The following is a 21,813-nucleotide window of genomic DNA, read 5'->3' on the forward strand; positions in this document are numbered from 1 at the left end:
ATTAGCTCCACGCCTGGTTCTAGCAAGAGCCCAGGCAAGATGGGGCAGTCCTTGAGACAAGTGTAGAGAGGGCTGCAAACATTTTCCAACCTCAGGGGTCAGCCTCGTTGGATCAAAGACCAGTGGATAGAATAAAGACTGCTGGTTCTAGCCAGAGTCTTGGCATGATAGGACAGTTTCTAGGGAACAGAGTAGAGAGGGCTGAAAACATTTTCAGGCCACGGTGGTTGGCCTCTTTGGACCAAAGACTAATGGACAGAGGAATAAAAACCTCGCCTGGTACTAGCCAGAGTCTCTGCATGAGGGGGCAGTTTCAAGAGGACAGTGTAGAGAGCAATGCAAGTGCTTCCCGGCCTCAGAGGAACCGGGATCAACTGGTAAAGTAATTCACGCTTGATAAGCAAGCACAAACTGAGACAAGAAAACTCGCCATGCAAGAAATACCTTTTTCCCCCATAACCAAGCAAAGCAGAAGTCTGAAATAATAAATGCCTGAACGCAATAGCTCTGTTGGTCATTTTGTTATTCTTTAGTGAGCGCAAAGCAATCTGAAATCGGCAGACCTGCTTTGCAGGTTTTGCGTGTTTCCTTGACTTCTACACTTTGCCTGCACAAAAATATAAACTGTGCTATTACAGAACACGGTGTCCCATTGTGTTTACAAGTTGATCCACTCACGACTGGTAACTTCTGCAAATGTCATCTGTTTCTTACTGTAACTGTAATGAGCAGCTGTCTGCTCTCAGGAAAGGCAGTCAAGTGCTAGTTTCTTTACTTTGGGTTGATTGTATTTGTTATTAAAGCTGGAGTAAAAACAAACATTTAATATTATTCACAACCTGTACAACTACTTCTGTTACAGTATGATATTCTACTAATTGCTGTCTATAAGCTCATGTAAAGTTCTTCCATACAAAAAGTTTGCATGCCAATACTATATATATATATATATATATATATATATATATATATATATATATTATATATATTTTATTGTGTAGTAAAAACATACAATATCGATAAACAATATTTAATGCCATCGGAAGAAGTTGAACTTTGTACCTTCAAACTGAAACATGAGCGTGAGTTACAGTAGATTGTAATGTGAATTGGTGATGAAAGCGATTAACTAAAGAAACTTAAACTATAATGAACTATTTAGTTCAGGTATAAGGTAGTCAATCCTGTGAACACCTCAGTAAATTTTGCTTTGCTGTGGGCTTTTTTTTTTGTATTCTCTTTTTGGTTTTCATACAATTAGATCAAACATTTACAATAACATCATACATTTATTGTATTCTAATTTTTTTTCTGTATTAGTTACATATTAATTTATATTCTTTTCTCTATTCCAGTTAGAATTAGAACTGATATCCTTTTTGTTTATAACGTCAAAGCGCTCAGTCAAAATTCCAAGGTAGAATTACAAGAAACCAAACCGAGAACACAAATGTGTTTACACTCACTGAAAGTATTTCTAAAATTTGCGATTGATAAAATGTGTCTGAATAAGTAGAGGGGTTCCGAAAAATGTAGCATTACACGTCCCCAGGTGTTGCTACAACTGTTTAAATAACGTACGGGACATTTTTTCTTGTCATTGTTAACATCCCGACGACTTTTTACACTTATAACTTTAAAGTCTGTTTCAAAGCTCTTTTCAAAATGGCCACCCTAGTGCACCGATAGTTTAAGGATTATTGCCCACATTGCCAAACAGTTAACACAGTGTAAAAATCATCAGGGGATGTATAACGCTATATTTTTCAGAAACCCTGCTACTCTTTAAGCACAGCAAACTTGCGTCCTTGACCTGTTAATTGATGGGGCAACTGGGGACTTTCTTTTTTTGTACTTTTAATGATTAAAGCATGGAATGCGAAACTTGTGTACAAAGGTGAAGGACGTTAAGACACACGTTTTGAATGCTCGTAGGCGTGTGTGCACGCTGTTTGCCAACTCAAAGTTATGGTATGTGACAAAAGAGTTCTGGCAGAAGCTCAAAAATAGCCTTCAATATGAGTACAGCTGACTCAATTTCAGGGTTAGGGCTGGAAAGGTGTGGTGAATCTGTTTATTTAATGATACAGGCTGTATCAAGAGTTTTCTACACAGAAACTGTTATTCTGAAACTAACCTGCATTATTTAGTGCAAATACATATTTCAAATGAAGGAATATGCCAAAAGGATTGCTTGTGGCATGCATCTCACTTGAATGGAAGCTCTAGTTTCAGCCTGATTGCTTGATTGTGACAAGCCTCCATCAATGAAAACCTTTGTTTCTCTTCAGTGTACTAGAAAGAGATGCAGAACAGTCTGAGATTAGTAAAGGCTTCTGGAATTCCCTCTAAATGTTGATTTCTTCAGTGCAATTAGTTGGCAAGTGCCCTGATCAGTAGCGTGCTTGGTACTTTGTAAAAACCTTCACATACAATGTCAAATGCAAAACTTTAGCAGCAGAAAAATGACTCCATGATGCAATTAAAAAATGCAGTGCTTCTGTTGGCATGCATTGTTAAATGCAAGTTATGTCCAGTAATGCTTGCTTGTAATATAGCTGCCATTTATAGCATGAACTGGATCTACAGTAAAAGGCCATTTCAATTTGCATGCTCATTAGAAGTTGGGACACCTGTAGTTTGAGGGAGCACTGGAAATGGTACTGTCTCAGTATTTAGCACCCATGCTTTTTATATACGGTATGGCTTGATAACTAGTTGTGTTATATGCTATGCCTGCCATCCTTCGAAACTATATACTCCTTGTTGAAGGGTTACAAACAGCCTGGAACAAATGGATGTAATTTAATATTCACAAGCTTTTAAAAATGGTGCAAGTCTTTTTCAAGCTTGATAAGATATTATCAAGAGACAGACAGTGAGACATACTTTTACTGCACAGAATATAAAGGCTCTGCAGGACTCCATAAAGGCTTGGGAGGATCTCGTCATGAGAGTGTCCGTTCATGTGTGCTTTTTCAATTGCAGTGGTCATTCATTTGTTTTAATAGGTCAACACAGGCAAGGTTTTTTTTGTTTGTGGGAAAAATAGTAAATTTGGTTACACACATTGTACAGAATGCAGCAATAGCAAATAAGACCATGTCTCGAGTGACAGGGGGGAAAGAAATCCCTACAAATAAAAAAAAAAAAAAAAAAAAAACCCATTGGACTAGGCTTTAATCAGTGCAAGTGTGGCTATAATTCAGTTGAGCTGTCTTTTGCAGTATTATCCCATAGAGTACAGGGCACGGGTGATCCGGTGTATTGATTTAAATAGTCATTAAAGGTGACATTGATTGAGAACACAAACTAGCCTATGTAATAACACTATGTAACACAATTTTTGTTCCTGGGTAGTAAGTGTTATTTCCTAATTGTTTATGCCTCGTATAGAAAATGGCTATTATTCCCCAAAAACTGCTTTTGTGACCAGGACAGTGATATTTCAAAATATCACTATTTCCAATGGGAAAACGGGCAAATGTGTGTCTTTTCGTTCACATAAAGTCAGAAAAAAACAACTTATGAATCCAAATTAACACGTATTTATACTAAAGTAATACAAAAATTACTACAAAAGATTTGGAAGTGAGTAGTTTTTCGAGATTTACGATTATACTGTAAAGCTATACTTTTTGAGGCATAAGCAATTAGGAAATAACACTTACTACCCAGGAACAAAAAAAAAAAAAATTGTTACACGGTGTAATCCCAAACTTTGAAGGTCAGCAGTTTTTGACGCAAGTACGATTTACTTTCATATTCTAGTGTGTGGTTTTTTTTTTTTTTATGTTTGTTTTCTAACGCTATACAAAACACTACTCTATAAAAACAAAATGAATGCAAAACAGTGGGCTTCTAAAATCTTTCAAATAAAGTGAGAATGTGCTGCTTTTTAATCTGGGACACCATAAACTGCAGAAAAGCAGACTGCTCCAAATAGGAAACTGATATCCAGTGTCTATTAAGCATGTTTTATATAGGCTATTTCCCCATACACTCCTTTCCAGTGTGCATAATCTAAGCCAGAAGTGTAGTGGTGTCTGTAGTGATCACACACCATATACATGGAGGCTGGAGAACTGGGACCCCCTCTCCCAGCATAGGCTACAGGATAGGTGCATATTGCACTACCACCACCATGCCTGGTTTGCATTGAAGACAGGTTGTTATACATCAACAAATCCATTTCCTTAATAGCTTTGGTGATGTATAACAATTGTTATATCCTCTGAATGTCCCTTTTATTGTTTAGAACAGTAATGCAGGGCTATTTGTTTGGATTTGAAGCTATCTTCATTTTTAATGAATGTCATTTGCGGTGAAAGAAATAAATGTACTGTAGAATCAAATGTGCAGACCTTCATAGCAAAGCCATTATACTTAATGGAAAGTGGTCTGATTAGCACTAACATTAGATTACATTAAGTGAAAACAGCCATAGGCATCTTGTCACTTTCAACAACCTCCGAATGAAGTCCTATACCTGTGACAGAGATGATACTCCTATTCTGACTTTATTCTTCATGACTGATTTCCTTTTACATGCAGTCGGAACCCAGGCATGCAGCGAGTGCCATTGACAGTGGCTTGTTTTCTTTTCTGTATATAATAGAGTGCAAGCATTAAAAAGCACATGCCCCTCTCTTTGCATTTGGCATCTTTCAGGACATTCATGAGCTAAAACAGCAAATATAACCCTCCCATTGCATACGGCGAAGGCAACCCTCCCATTGCATACAGCAGATATAGCACTCCCCATTGCATACAGTAGCAGTTTGAACCAGTGTTGGTTTTATGGGTTGCTTTTTGACGCAGTTGAGATTTTTAACCATAATGTTTGTCTAAAATAAAATCTGGGGTGTCTGCTATGAAACTTTATTGGCTATTTGAGACATTAAAGCGAGTCATGTTTTAGTGCTGTGCACTAGTGTTACACAGTATTTTATTGTAGCTTTTCTCAAGGTAAAGGAAAGTTGAAGATTACCTGTTTTAACATACTTCCCAGGGCTTGAAGGATCCTGTATGCTTTTCACTTAAGTTTCCAGGGGAAGAACAATAAGTGTTTTGTTTAGTCTTTGACTGTGCAAGCTCTTGCACAACACATATTTGATCAGGAGCCAATGAAGCCTTTCAGGTGCTGTTCTCTTCAGCAATGAAATAATGGCTTACAAAGTCAGAGTATAAATAGGGTTCTGTAGAAGAAAAGTAGAAAAAAATATCAAAGTGTTCAATTGTGCAGTCTGGTGTGGTACAATCCTACAGTATTGCTGTTGAAGTATTATATTATTATTATTATTATTATTATTATTATTATTATTATTATTATTATTATTATTATTATTTGTTATTATTATACAGTGTATGAATGCCATTTAAACATTATTCATTAATAAAATCTAGTGTTCTTTCTTAAATTAATTGTTGCTAACAAAATAGGTCCATAAATGAGATGCCATGCAAATCAATTCATTATATGTCTCAAATATATATTTTTTAATTTTAAAACATGAAAGCTGGTACTACTCTAGGTTAAAGAAATCTGTGTGTTTATAAGCTGTCTTTTAGACTGTCGTGCACTTCCTGGTCATTTCACCTGGAGAGTGAAAGTGTCCTCACCTCTTCACTGGCTTCTTTCCTGTCAATAACCTGTTCTTGATCATACGTGACATTTCAAAGACATTTTGAAAAGCCACTGCCAAATCTCTGTTGACAAAACAAAGCTGAACCAAGCCTGGTGTGCAGTTCTGTGACAGGGGAAACGCCTGCTGGACTGCACCATGCTATTAGCTCTGCTTATGATGTGTCCTAAAATACTGAAAGTAATAGAAACTTGCCCTCTCTTGTTCTGTCTTGTGTCTTAATGCAGACTAGCAGGATTAGCTGTGGATTCATATGATTAGATACAAAGAAAGAATCTATGCATCAATAAACTAAGGTACCTGGTGGAGTGCTTCTGTGATGACTGGCAAGCAGCGCTATCAAAGCTTGCTGGGTCAGCAGCTTGCGGCTGGCCCCGCTCAGAGTGGTTTCAAGACATTTTCTTTATTTAAATGTACTAAAAGTGTAACTTGTCTCAAACCATTCCCAAACGCATTCAGATACAGCTGAAAGTTGCATGTGCACAGTATTATACAGCAATGTGCACATGTATTAGAACACCCCATTGCTTCTGATTGATTTGTTGTGCATATGAAATCAAAACCGCTGGAACTGAAAATCTTGAAAAATTGTCAAAATATGCAAATAGTAATTGTCGTCTTTCATTGATGACTTAAATAGGCCACATGTGCTAATTCATTTAAAATAGTAAGAGAAAATGAACACATAGTCACACATGGTAAAATGCATGAGACTGTTTAGAAGTTGTTTAGGATGCCTAATTAAAGATCAAAGTTGTCTAACATTTTCTCAAAGGAGTGCCTGTTGTTTCTATATCACGGATTACTGACTGATAATTGAAATTGTCACGCCCAGAGGTGTTAATGCAGGTAGGCATATAAAATGACAAACCTTGAGGTGTTCTAATAAATGTGCACGATGCTGTACACAATGCAGTAAAATTAATTCAGAAGAAGCAAAAAACTAAACAAAAAAAGAAGTTAGTGATGTTGATTGTTCCTTTTATCTGTAAGCAGTATTTCAGACAGGATCACCATGGTTGGAATGAGATAGAAAGTAGGCTGTCCAGACTTGACCGAGTCTGTTCAGCAGGTACCTCCTGTCGGTGCTGTCTAATAGAACCCTGTTCATTCCTTTTCAACAGCCACGCCAATGCTGTAGGCTATGGGACTAAGAACATAATCAACAGTGCTCAGAGTGCTCCGAGAGATTTAAGTCCATTGAAGTTTTTGTTCTTTGCTCATACACTGAGCTGTCTCTGTTGAGGAATCCCACAAGATAACAAGTTTGCAGTAAAGTTACACGATTGCAATGATCTGAGAACCTGCCTTCATTCCAAAAGAACCAGTTTGTGCAGTTAAATTCATTTCCCACATCACACACACACACACACACACACACCCACATCACCTCAGCTGTGAATAATTATACATTTGCACTGACTCCTGACAGATTTTGAAGACTGATATTGAAGACTATATCTTATGATTATGGCACCTTTATTTACATCCTTCATGAGGGATACATGTATATTTAATACCTCGTTAAAGTTGTAATAAAAATGGAATAGCCCATCTGTTAAAAAATGCGGTCCCCTGGATTGTACCATCTTTAAAGTCTAAATTGCTGCTTGAGCAGAAGTGATGCAGAAGTGACTGAAATGCATACAGAAGAACACAGAAAAAGGTTGAAGATTTGTTTCTGAATCGGAGATTACTGCAGGTTTAAGAAGCAAAAGATTTCAGAGCTGCCGAGCTGCATGATTCCATGCTTCCAGTTTCACAGCTCACAGTCGGGATTACTCTGCCAAAGAACTCCACACCACACAACAAATGCCTGGAGTTAATAATTGTCTGGAATAGTTTGACAAATCAGCCTTGACTGTTGATACTGAGCTTTGCAATAACTCAATAACCCAGAGGGGTTGTGAAGATTGTATAAGGTGCTGTGGAATTTGGATATTCAGTAACACAGCTGAAACACATACTTAGAAAGTGCAATAAACATTATCTGTCATTTTATTACAAGGGCAGCTTATATGTCTCAAGCTATAAAAGCTGGATTGTTAAATTCCTTACTGAGTATTAGTAGATAATACAGTACCAGCTCTGACGTAGGCATTTTGTACTTGCCATTGTTTTAAGTGACTAGTGCAATGTCTCTTCTTGTTAAAGAATCGTTTTCATAAAACTCTCCAAATATGGACCTGCTCTGTAAACTGTCACCTCAGAATAGTATTTCTAGGTTGTATTAAAAACAAAGCTGATTTTTTTTTTCTCGTATTTTATCATGATAAAAGCTATTATAGCCAATTTCCAGTCCAACATGAATGGGAAAACATACCTTTGGCAAATTGCACTGATAAATTTAATAATACAGTTCCTATCTACAACTCTGTTGGTCTCTGTACAAAATAAACAGAGAGAGAGCTAATGTACAACAGGGGATATTAAACAGCACGACAAAGTCATTTAAAAATCACTTTTAATAATTATTAGTTCAGATCTGGATCAATACATCATTCTTGACACCACACGTACAGCATTATTAACCTTTAGCCCTCTTGGCTAATCCTCATCCTCCTTGTTAAGTGTCTATATTTTTAACGTGTCTCGGCTGGATTGAGCGCTAATGGTCTGTATCACTAATTCAGGATGCAAGCAAAATACAACCCTAATTCAATTTTATATCGTTTACTGGAAGAAAAAAAAAAAGTATACCTATTCCAATTTTAGATTGAAGCACTGCCATCTTGTGGAAAATTATATAACTGCATTCTGTTTCTTTTTCTCTGCAGAGGAGGCTGACTATTCTGCGTTTGGCACAGACTCGTTGAAGAGGAAGAAGAATGTCCTCTCCACTGTGCTCCGTGCCGACAACAACCGAAAGAAACCTCCCCTCCTGATCAGCCTGCCACGTGATTTCCGCCCGGTCTCTTCCATCATAGATGTGGACATACTCCCGGAGACTCACCGTCGGGTCCGACTCTTCAAGCACGGCTCGGAAAAACCCCTCGGCTTCTACATCCGGGATGGCTCCAGCGTCCGGGTCACCCCGCAGGGACTGGAGAAAGTACCAGGAATATTCATCTCCCGCATGGTGCCGGGAGGCCTGGCTGATGGCACGGGCTTGTTAGCAGTCAATGACGAAGTTCTGGAAGTGAACGGAATCGAGGTGTCGGGGAAGAGCCTCGACCAGGTCACAGATATGATGATAGCAAACAGCCACAACCTCATTGTCACAGTGAAGCCTGCCAATCAGAGGAACAATGTGGTCAGACACAGCCGGACTTCTGGTAGCTCGGGTCAGTCTTCGGACAGCAGCACGAGCCACTACGCCTACACAGTGACCCCACACGTTATCCAGAACTTCCACCCTGAGGAGGCGGAAAGCGATGAGGACAACGACATCATCATCGAGGGGAGTGGCAAGCCCCAGCAGATCCCCAAAGCTGCCTCCGCCAGCGCCAGCTTGGGCTCTCTGACACATTTTGTGTCCCATTCCGGGTCCAAGCAGAATGGCTTCGTAACCTCCAGCAGCAGTGCAGGCTCGCTTACGACAGCAGGAGAGATTCAGGATCAAGAGTCAGAAAGAAGGATGAGTACAGAACGAGCGAATGTAGAAGAGGAAGGAACGGTGATCACACTATAGACAGCAGCCTGCACTTAAGTTCAAGGTACTGGAGGTGCCATGTTATTACTCGGTGCCTCTGCATTGATCCAACATGCAGTGTGTAGCCACTTTTTTACACTGTGGTTACTTGTGATTGTGAATGAAGGAGCAAGGGTAGTACTGGATATATTAACAGTCAGCGCATAATATATTTTATTTTATAAAAAAATGGGAGGTGATATAAAGTCTTGCAATCCACATCAAATAGGTTTTTGGGGCTTATTCTAATCTTAAACGTTATTTGTAAATGCCTTTTTAAATAAACTGTGTAGATATGATTTGTTTTAAGGTAGTAATCAAGCAACACAAGTGATCCTAAGCTAAAATCAGACTTTGGCTTTTCATCTCAAGGTTGTAACGGGAAGCTGGATGTCATTTCTAAACAGAATGGGCGAAATGGAAAAATAATAATGGGTGTTTTTAATGAAGTTCAGAGCGGTTTTAGATGATCTGATACAACCTATCAAATATCCTGAAAACCTAATGCTTGTCATGCTCAAAATGTGCTGTGCATTGACTGTTAATCAGCTTGGAAAGCAGATTGTAATGACGTCTGGTGATCAGTATTCACACACTGTCCAGCAATTGATCTTTTAAAATCTCTTCATGTTTGCTCTCGGAATTGTTTTTTGAGCAAAATTGTTCTTAAAAAGAGCACAAGCGGTACAATAAAGAGAATATCAAATATGTAGGTTAAAATACTTGCTACCTTTTTTAATTATCCTTTTTTATTATTATATAACAGAATGTACAGGACCTACTTTTACAGTACAGTGTGTTTAGCCAATGTGTAAGATCTTTTATTGATGTTCTTGGAAGACAATTAACCTTGAAAACAATGGGTGAATGATGGTATGTATTCTGTATGTAATCTGTGAATAGGATTCACCAAGGACCATGTAAAAAAAGACATCAATTGGAATTCAGGGGATCTGAAATGCTGTTTAACATGGGTTACAGACTGTATATAACCATCTGATTATACACGTACACTTGGGGTTATACAGTTTCATTCCAAACCAGTTTTGAATGGGTTTGTTTGCATGGGGTTTTAATCAGAACGAGATTGAAATGTATCTTTGTTTCATGGAAGGTTTCAGGCATGTCTAGCACAGATTCTAAGAAAATATAAAGAAGAAAAAAAAAAGTATTTCAACTGTAGCTGTGATTTGCATGTCAGGAATCAGAAATGAACTGTCGGCAGCAATGAGATTTATTATTCTGCAGTCTGACAGCTTAGACACCCTCTGCAGGCTCCTAGCGGTATGGGACAGCATACAGACGCAATGTTAATTAGAAGTATTTCCATGTGAAATCACCGCTATATACTGTAGATAGATATTTTTATAGAAAGTTTTACAGAATGATCAAATGTATAAACCTTGTAGGTACAAGCGGTACTTGCTTGCACATTACTGAATATAATAGATTGGGAATGAACAGGAAACAAGCTGAGTGACGGTACAAACTACTGCTGCTTTGATTGTATTATCTCTTATCAGGACATTAAGCTGAGTTTCAAAGGAGGGATAGACCCCAACACACAACACACCATCCTGTAAATACCACCGGATTGCCTCCTTTTCATTGCACCCTCATCCCCACACAGGGCTGTGTAGGTACCATGTGTCCATCTGGCTTTGAGAGCATCATTTGCTGTTGTAAGACGCTGGTGGGGAGTGGATGCTATTCAGTTTGATTTAAACACTGGTGGGTCCGAATACAGCTGTGGTTTACATTTAAAAAAATGATAGCTTTTTGATTTAGTACACAAAGGTCCCTACTTAAGTGCTCCAAACAGATCTCACACAGATCAAGACCAGTTACAAGTCACTCACAAATACAGTTCCTTTGTGTGGAAATCTTCATGGTACCAAATACAAGTCATTTAGCGTAAATCTATTGCTGGACCTCACAAATCACAGAACCCAAACTGAGAACAGTAGCACTGTATGTGCTTCCCAACAGTACCTGGGTTAACAACATTTACCTGAAGGGCGCTGTTGTTTTTAGGTTAATTGTTAAACCTGGTCTCGATTGCAGCTGGTCCAGCTTTAATATTAAATGGATTGATGCTTCCAGAGACAGCGCTCAGTGTTTCAATCACATGCTTGCTAAGGTACACTCTGTCTTTACTCAAGTTCAGTGTTGAATGCATGAAGTGCTGTTTAGTATTCATGAAATTGCTCCATTGACACCAGTCTAGAACAATTTGTTATAATACATTCTTTAAGTAACTTCTTGAAGCGCTGTGAATAGGGACCTGCATAGGTAATATGTGGTCCCATTCACTGAATTTGAATTCATATTATTTTTTATTTTGTACATTATCCTATGATTTCTTATTCTGCCTGGTTTATTAGTTTCATCACTCCTTGATATTAATAAAATCACCAACAATAACTACTGTATCTGGACCAGTGTAAAAGTGACCACTAGAAGTAAACATGGGGTGGATGTGTCAGTGATTCTGTCCCCCTGAAAGGTGAGTTTTTCAGATTTTCTATTGAAAATATTAAACAAACTCCTCATTTCAGGGGGAAGAAATGCTGGTGCCCTGCCCCTAGTGGTCATGGCTATACTGGCCTCATTACAGAAATATGCTGGTGATTCTATTAAACATCAAAAACATTTAATACATCATGGCATAACTAGAGATAAATAAGTATAAATTCAGAGAGTATAAAGTATTCCTGCAAGACTCAAGCATACAATTTTAATTTCCTGTTCCGTCGCAATTTCTGATTTGCCAATGCAAATATACACTGAAAATATTTGTCACGATCTAAAAAGTACAAGTTTTGCAAGAGGATTAAAAAAATCCTATATAAATGCTGTACATTTCCATACTGTGAATTGTATTATTTTATCCCTGGAAGAATCATATGCTGTACTATTGGAAAATGGGTTGTATAGAAAATTAGCTTTTTATGTTTTATTCTGTTTTTTTTTTTTTTTTTTTTTAAATAAAAACAAAACTGCAGTGATTTTTACTTGCTATATGATTCTGGGTATATACATTTTTAATGAAAGTATCAGTATTTTCTTATTGCTACTGTATAATTTATATCTCACTTTATAAACACTTTTAAATGAAATACATGCATATGTATAACAGCATCGTTTGCATTGGCTGGTGAAATAAAGTAACATGTAGAATACATGCTTGTTGAGTTTCCTTTTTCAAGTTCTCAAACCTGTAAATGTACAGGCAAGTCCTGCTGAATCTCTTTGTTGTATTAACTTGAAACTTTGTAATGTCTAGTAATGGAGATGTGTGGGTCTATAAATCATTATCGGGGGGGGGGGGGGGGGGGGGGGGGGGCCCCCCTACTAGATTAATATACAGCAATGGACAAAAGATTTGCATCGCCTATAGCAGTGGTTCCCAAAACTTTTTCAATGTAGGGACCACCTTGGTGTTTGGATTTTTACCACGGACCACTTGCCACATTTTTTCAAGAGCATTTTGAGAATTTTAAATTGTATGTGTATAATACGTACATGTAGAATGTAATGTATTTATATAACGTACCCAACTTTATGAGATTCCTGGGCTTGAATCTTTGCTACCAGTTCATCAAGGAATGTTGTCATTTTGCACATTGAAAGTTTCTGATGGCAAAGCTTCTAACAAATTAAGCTTCTAATAAACACTTAATTGGTCCAATTAAGTAATTTAGGGTACAGTTGGAACAAAAACCAGGAGTGAACCAGCCCTCCAGGACCCAGATTGGAGACCCCTGAGTTTAAAAAGTTCACAAGTCAAGCAGTAAATATAGCCTCTTCTTGTTTCACATTGTGTTAGTATACGCGGCTAACCTCTCTAAAAACGACTGATATAGAAATAGGGATATTCTCCTATATCACTGGCAACACTGTAGCACATTTTATATTATTGAAAATGAAAATACTAAAACTGGTTTTAACAGATTTTGTTGTTTATTTTAATTTAGCCAGTCCAACCGAGGAACATTCAATGCAGTGTGTTACTTGCATGTACAGCGAAAAGGCTGGGACAGCCAGATTACTTGCTTTTTTCCTTGAAAAGTGAAAACAATCAGTAGAATGAACAGATTATTATTTTTATTTTTAAATAATGCTGTCTAAAACAAAATAAGTCTGTCATTTTGACAAGACAATTGTGCCTTTTATAATGTGTAACAGTTTTTTTTTTTGTTTTTTTTGGTATGTGTTTCACATAGAAAGCTGTTTCAGTTAATGGTGGCTTTGAAGGCAATGCTTGACTACTGTTGTAGTCTAAAGTTTACATACCCCAATGGAAATACAAAATTTCTAGAAACGTCTTGAAAACAAAGAATTTTAGGATAAATCTTTTGTAGCAAACGTTTTGTTTTTGTGGATGAGAAAAAGTTACAAGAAATGTCTACAATTTATTTATTTCACCAATTTTTGTTTTGTAAAATTCGTAAAAAAAAAAAAAAAGCTAATTCAGAAGTATTCATACCCTTTGATGCTATGGTAATATTGTCTACAAGGTGCTAGAAATGTCAATATGATAATGACTACAAAAGATTTAGAAGTGAGTAATTTTTCGAGATTTACGATTATACTGTAAATTTACAGTATAATCGTAAATATCGAAAAACTACTCACTTCTGAATCTTTTGTCGTCATTTTTGTATTACTTTAGTATAAATACATGTTAATTTGGATTCATATGTTGTTTTTTTCTGACTTTATGTGAACGAAAAGACACAAATTCGCCCGTTTTCTCATTGGAAATAGTGATATTTTGAAATTTACCTGTCCTGGTCGCAAAAGCAAAGTTTGTGGGGAATAATAGCCATTTTCTATACTTTTGAGGCATAAGCAATTAGGAAATAACACTTACTATCCAGGAACAAAAAAAAAAAAAAATTAAAAAAAAGTGTTACACGGTGTAATATAACGACTCCCCACAGGCATTCAAAATGTAATTAAACAAACTTTGCTTACCATAGTGGGCTACAGAATATTCTTTAATTCAATATTTGAAATAAAGAACAAGAAAAACGAGTGTTATTGATTAGGTATGTACAAGAACCCTGCACGACTTCGAGCCTTTTGGAATTGTCTTAGGAGTACTGTACCCATAATTAAACAAATCCCTGACAGTCTTAACTTTGCTCCGAACAATGCTTTATTATTAACATTATTATTTAAAATTCCTCAAAACAGGCATACCTCTATCAAATGTCAATATAAAGAAGCTCCGCCGCTGCAAAACAAACCATGATGTGTGGATCCAAGTTACCAGTAATTAAAAGAAAGTAACGAGTTAAGAAGATAAACCAAGTAATCACATTACTAAAAGGTGCATACTAACTGGTAATCTGACTTTACCCTTTGCGGGAGGTGGTGCAGTTTTTCAAACGTACCGTACAAAGTATAGAAAGTCGTTTGACCACTGTAACCTGCAGGATAATACATCATTGTTCTATTACGGACGCGAAGTGCAAAAAGAGCAACCGTTTCAATTACAATTTGAAGCTGCCAGCTGCAAGTGTTTGCTACATTGTCGAGATGGAGCATTCAGTGGATTATTCGAGTAAAACCCGGGCTGAGGCGAGCAATGCAGACGCAACGGCAAGGGGTGGAAGGAGGAGGCGAGGTTGAACCGGCTGCTGCTGTTGAGGATAAGGACCAGTTGCTGGGACTTAGATTCGCAAAGACTCTTCAGAGATTGTGGACCAGTACATCCCTTATATAACAGTGAAAACACCTGAAATGAAGAATGTTTATGCCAAAATTGATCGAGGTAGGCAGGGTTTTTAAGGATATGCAAACGGTACTGCACATTAGATTGTGTCTGCCGAAAGTTATTGTCCAGACTGTCCCAACAGAACTAATTTTAACCTTAATTTAGAGGAAAATCGTTAAGAAAGTTTGCCATAAAACAAACTCAAATAATAGTCAACTAATACTCTCTGCCCTTCATTATTCTTTTACATAGAATAGAAATTCAAAACATCTGCAGAAAAGAAATGGAGAGCAAGTCAAACACATTTCCTAAATATACTGTGTTTGAAATAAGACAGTTATGTTAGCTTATTAAGATACAAACTTTATACAGTGCCCTGAATGTGAGAAAGGCTTATAATATCTTACACTAAGTACATAACATGTACAATAAGACATTCTCTTGTGTAAAAGTTCTTAAAGCAACTGTAGCTAACAAAATAATTCTGTGATTCCCATTTTGCACTTCCATTAGCTACACAGGTCTGAAATGCGCAGTTTTAAATAAACACATGTTCGAGCACACTTGAATTCCCATTTTAAAACGTGATGTCAGGTACTCCTTCAGGTTAAAGGAAGCTCTCGCTTTCTGTGCCTTGTTCTTGGGTTAGCGGTTTGCACTCTCTGGGTCTTTTCACATCGGCAGTATGTTCTGGGTCCGAGAATGCTACTGGCTGAAAGCATGTCAGTCAATCAGGGAAGCAGCTGATTGGTTAATGACGGGAAGATGCCAAGGAAGGGGTGGGGACAATTTTACCGACAAGGTGAAGTGGCCCCTCAAGTACAAGGCATTTGTCTTTAACCTAGCGTTGTACCCGGTATCAAGTTTTGAAATGTAAATAACTGTTTGCTGTAGCATGTGTTTCTTTCAAAACTGCACATTTGAATCCTATATAATGAATGAAAGTGCATGGCAGAGGATTGCTGTGGAACTGCTTTGTTATACAGTTGCTTCAGCAGGTTCTCACCTGGTTTTGTGTTGGATTTGCTCAGAAGCTGAGCCGTGCTGTACCCGTCCAGCGGGCAGTGCTTGTATACAAACAGGAGCTCCTCTCTCTGCAGGCGTTCGTGCAGATGGTGGGGATCAACGCAGTGTTCCTGGAAGAGCAGCTTCTTCAAGCAGAGGAGGAGCACTGGGGGCTCCCTAAGACCGTCTGCAAAATACTGCAGACATTCAGAGCGCCGGCCGGCTTACAGGTGAGCACAGTGTGGAGGTAGCCTAGGATGGAGTTATAATACTCTCCGCGTGTACCATGGGAAATACATGGCGTTGTGAAGTACATTGAAAAATATGGTAAAGCAGAGAGATGTATGACAATGCATATTAAAAAAAAAAAAGAAAAACATGACCCCCTCATGCTAAACAATTGTAAATGCATTTAGCCATGAGGCAAAAGCATGCTTCTGGGCTTTATAATTATCTTTTATACCTTCTTGGACATTTACCATGTACAATAAATCTGTGTGCATTTGTTGTGTTGATAGTGATTAAAAGGTCTACAGTAGACCCAGGTGGCACATACTCTACAGTGCAGTAGAGAGGATTAATACAACACTTTGTGAAAGGTGCAGTACAGGATGAGAGCAGCAGTTTCAGATTGTTTCTCTAGTGCAAACTCTTTGATTGGAGTTCAAAAGTAAGCCTCCCTGGAGGTGTGCAGTATTGACAGGGTTAAGTCAGTGCAAGCCTCTGAGCTTGAAGCTGATACATTAACAGGACAGATCTGTGAGACTGGAGCTGCTCCACCTCTGCTTCCAGCAGGGGACGCAATTGAGTAGTGATCGCTTGGCAACAAGACAACACAACAGGCCAGAAACTGGTATGACGACCTGGTATGTTTATTTAAGAGAGATTTTTATAGTTTTTAGGTTTTACCGATAAGCACTGATAAAACACTGTTGCCAAATAAACACAATTGAGACCCTCTAAAAGCTAGCAGACTTTTGCATCCTGAAACTCGTTTCAAACAGCAACATCTCAAGCAGCCAGTCAGCCCCAAATATAACCCAAGAATACATTTAAAAAATGACTTCACACATAAAAGCATTTGCTCGTATTATAATGGCAATAATATTTTCTGAACGGTCATTGGCTGTAGATATTTATTGACCTCGATTCGTGTTCTCGCTGCAGCCAGTTATCCAGCAGGTAACAACCACTGTGTTGGTCATTAATGAAGTACAGGGCAGAACTAGGAGAGACCATGTCCCAGCTACAGCAGCATCTTGTTAACCCTCTCCAGTGATTTATCTGTAGTACTGATTGTAATCTGTACCGTATTAAAAATGTCTTGGGTCTTAGTTTGATGTTTTTGATTCTTGTGTTTCAGGATTCATCAGAACTGTAAACATTTTACAGATTTATCCCACAATTGTGCTCTTTAGCTTGCTGTCTACAGCTACTGCCTCCTGCATTTCATTCTACCGGCATGGTTCAGATTATAGGTAAAATCAGACTAAAATCCAAGCCATCTCAATGGTTAGAGAAAGTAAGTCTGCTGTAATTGCAATCAGTTGTAATCACTGTATATTGAGCAATGAGAAATGTGATTCAGTCTAAAATCAAATCATTTTTATATACATTTATTGGTTTTGCTGCCCAAGAGCAGTGATAAAGGGTTAAGCTCAAACTCCCACCCCTGCTGGGGCTCTTTGCCTGCAAGTGGAGTCTGAGCTGTGCTTCCTGTCTGCAGAGATTGTCCAGCAGTGACACGTGTGAACATGTTCCCTTCTCAGTCTCCAGGGGGCGCAAGCAGTGCCGCAGCCCCATATGAGCACTGTTTACCAGACAGAAGCCTCCCATCCCCCTACAGCTTGTTGAACAGCAGGAGGCTGACTGGCGCCCCTGCTGGCCAGCAGTGGAACTATCCCCACCTTCTTTCCTTTGTTCGAGAGCTCTGCCCACAGCCCCTGATATTACCTCAGCAGTGGGGGCAGTGGAGAGGAGGCACACGGCATTTCCTTCCAAGAGCCAATTCAGATGCTGAGAAATACGCCATTTTGAAATAGGGGTCTAATCACATAATCACAATATTCCCTTATTGTGCCTATTTTAATAATAACTGCTGAGGCTGACTGTGAGTTTCAATTACAGCTGCCAATGTATCTCTCACATGAGGGATACACTGTATTCAGTTTATTGAATACCGGTGAGCCTTTCAGCAAATGGGTCTAAAATAGGTTGAAATTTTTTCCTGGAATACAACTGTAAAATATCTTTGGCATTGGAATTTACAGTACCATATATTCTGTCCAGATAGACTCGTATTAACAGCAGTATAAGCCACCTTCAATATTAGACCACTTGTATCAAGACACAGTTAAATTGCCTCTCTCACAAAACCAACATGCTGTAAAGCTACCCAACCCTCTGAAAACTTGAATGCAGCATGACTTGATTAATAGAATCTAAAACAGTAAATTAGAAAAAGAAAAAAATCCTTCGCCTGTGTATTTACAGTGGTACAGCTACTCCCTAATAAGGTCGCCCCCCCAATGACGATCACAGCCCTATTAAAGCCCACATTTTGTCCACTGGCTGTCTTAGTAGTGATGGTTCACTGTGTTTAGTGTGTGGGTGGTTTGAAATAGACAGGATTATATAATGCTTCTGTATCTTGTGATTGCTACATTTTGCCTGAGTTTGAGGTTTTAGGGTCATTTTTATTTGTTATAGTACAACATCAAGTTACCAGAGGAATGGGGTATTTGTAGCAATGTGGTTAGTTTTGAATAGTCGATCCACATACATGTTCACATTGCTAGAAAAACTACTGAAAGAACCGCACTGCCAATCAGGAACATTTAAAGCCTTACAAACCCAAAGGAAGTTTAAATAACATTGTATCAGGGTCAGGTGAGGATTGCTCAACTGACAGATAATGGAATCTGTCTGAAATACCCTTTGTGTGTAACACAGCAAGTGCACTGCTCAGCTACAATGTGTTTTTTGTGTGTTGTCTGTGTGTTTGCTGAAGATCTCGTTGCCATAACAGCAGCTACAGTTTCTCCTGCTGTCTTTCGTGAGCATCACCCTGCTGCAGGGCAGAGCAACCGCTTACAGCTAGCCACTCTCACTGCCGAGCAAGCAGCAGTGTCTGTCAGCCCTGTGTCTCGACTCGGACAGGGAGCAGTGTTCTACTGGGAAGTCTTTTTCTGACTTGAAACATGTGCTTCTCAATTGGTCATGGACAATATCCCCATCCTGAAAATGTATTATTAATTATACCAATTGTAGTGTGAAACCTGACCAGGCAACCTGGCCTTAAGTATGGGGAAAAACAGCAGAACTGTGAGCTGAGATTTGAAGTGTGTTAGTTTCACATTTTTAATTCCCATTTTCCATTCAAATAGGTAGAGTAACAGATATGAATATGTACATAAATAAATGAATTGAGTTTTTCCCCAGTTCAATACATATAGATATACATATTCATTAATAGTGTGTAGTATAGAGGTACATATTCACAAATCATGATTCACCCCTTCACTGTAGGCTGTGTGTTCATATGTATTATATACTATATACCCTAATGATGTTGTTACAACAGTTGAATATGTGACTGTTTATTTAAATAATTGATGAAGGGTTTCCACATTTTGATAAAGCAATGTAGCTTTTCCCTGTCCTCCTGCAGGGCTTAAGTTTTTAAGTCCCGTCCCCCCCCCCCCATAGACCCAATGTTAAATCCAGGGGCTGCCCTTGTGCCAAGTTATAGAAGCAATGTCATGTATTCTAGACAGCCTGGGGCTGAACATTCAGTCTGTGTATCTTGGCTGTGCAAGGTCTGCACCTATTAGTGAAGGAGTACCCTGAGTGTAATGTCAAGGCCTCGCTGTAACACAGTCAGTTTGAGTCCTTGCACTTAAAATCGTATCTGTGATTCATCCAGGGATGTTTGTCAACTATCCCAGGCCGTGGATTTCATTCTGTTACTATCCATGGGCAAGAAAAATAATAATCAAGAGCAAGATCTCCAGTAAATGCACTTTTTTAGGGATTATAGGCAGGGAATTCCAGAGAGAAGCCGACATTCAAGCTGTACAATTGTTATACAGTAACCCGTCACATAGCCAGCCTAGCTGCTTGTCCCCCACGATCAAGCTCTTCAGCAACTTTAGTTTATTATTGAACACAGAAGATTTGTTCAGAGATTGTAGATCGTTACAGTGTGATCCGTGTGCTGCCTTTGCTGGTAGTTCAGTGTATTGATATGTAAATAAATCCTGTTAGTCTACAGGGGACGTGTCTCGATCCTGCCTGTCACTCAGCACGACTGCAGCCGCCCACACGGCAGACGGCTACTCTGTCACAAGCATTAATACCCGGTATCTTTCGAAACAAGGGATTCAGGAGAGCTGAATCTCAAAACAATAATGGTGTGAATATAGTAATGGTTACAGCTGTCTATAATGGTATTTAAAACAGGATTACTGTGGTAACAGAATTATTTTTACTGAATTCAAAAAGCACTACTTTTTTAATGGCTTGTGTGGTAGCTCTGCCCTGTATAGACTGGTAGGGATGGGCTAAATTCCCCTACCCACCTGGCTTTATTGTGTTCAGGTGGCTGGGGTTGATTGGAGTAATTAACGATCAATCACCACCCAGCCACCTGACATAAAAGGAGGCCTCAGCTTCCCATTAGAGAGAGGAGGGAGCTCAGGAAGCAAGTTTGTGTGTTTGTGTGTTTGTGTGTTTGGTGTTTTTTGGTATGCTGTTTTGTGTTTTATGTTTTTCTGATCCAGTGAAGGCATTGTCCAGCCTGGAAACCTTTTCTGTAAGTTTTGCTTGGTGTTTTGTGTTTTTGTGTATAAATCCCTTTGTTTTAGCCCTTGTGCCCTTTTATTTTGTGCTTATTTATAATAAAAGTATAATTTGTTTGAACTGCAGTCTGTCTCTGGGCTTGTATCCACTCGCCTACCTCTCACAGCTTACAAGCTACCCTTTTCAGCGCCTTTGATGGGATATCTAGTCTTCTTTGGTCTCCTACTCTGTCAATAATAAGAGGACTCGTCATCAATATATTTTTAAACATAGAGGTGGTAACAGTGTGTGACCTACAGCCACAGTCTCTTTTCAAAGCCAGTCAGATTTGAGGAACTCACACTGTGGCCTCTGTCGACTAAGGACCCTATGCAGTATAACAGTGCTGCTCCTAGTCCATACGTGTGCTCTGATAACATTGGAAATGCACACGGTTTTTGGCAGTCCTGTAACTGGCTTGGTATTTTGTATTTGCTGTTCTTGCATTACATAAGCCACCCAAGCTGCAGCTTGAAGGAGCAGGGCCCCTGCTTGGTTCAAAACCGTTTCGCTCCTCCCCTCCCCCACGCTGCACAGCATTCCTCACCCTGCCTGACTCACTCCCCCAGTGGTGAGCTAGAGCACTTCACAGGCTTACTGCATCCAGCACAGCCAGCAGAAACACAGCGGCGTGGGGGTTTATTGTAGGAGCATAAGTGCTGATGCAGCACAGGGGATCTTTACATTCACAATGCAGAACAGTCAGGCCTGGGCAGGGGGTTGGAGTGCAACGCTGAGAGAGGCCTGTAGGCTACAGTGTATGGCTGAGAGGCTTTATTGTGGTCCGTTAGTGGCTGTCGCCCACAGAAATATAATAGATTTCTCAAGCCTCTGAACAAACAGATGCACGAAGTGGGCATCACTGTCTGTTGGAGCTAAAGAATAATCAGCTATGTGCCTCATGCATGAGACAGCAGGGCCTATTTTACATGCGCAGCAGATTTAGGACACTACCCTCCCACCCTGTG

The 21,813-nt window shown here is 39.0% G+C and overlaps 1 protein-coding gene across 1 annotated transcript in view; it reads left to right on the forward strand.

Annotated features, from left to right (window-relative positions):
- Nucleotides 1–12,437, forward strand: part of LOC121298171 (partitioning defective 6 homolog beta-like) — a 30,895-nt gene extending 18,458 nt beyond the window's left edge. The window contains exon 3 of the mRNA XM_041225088.1: nt 8,423–12,437. Within this exon, the coding sequence (XP_041081022.1) occupies nt 8,423–9,276 (854 nt within the window). The 3' untranslated portion in view covers nt 9,277–12,437. The remainder of the gene's footprint in view (nt 1–8,422) is intronic.
- Nucleotides 12,438–21,813: the final 9,376 nt, after the last annotated feature.

The sequence above is a fragment of the Polyodon spathula genome, chromosome 23 (assembly GCF_017654505.1).
Source record: "Polyodon spathula isolate WHYD16114869_AA chromosome 23, ASM1765450v1, whole genome shotgun sequence".
Lineage (NCBI taxonomy): Eukaryota > Metazoa > Chordata > Actinopteri > Acipenseriformes > Polyodontidae > Polyodon > Polyodon spathula.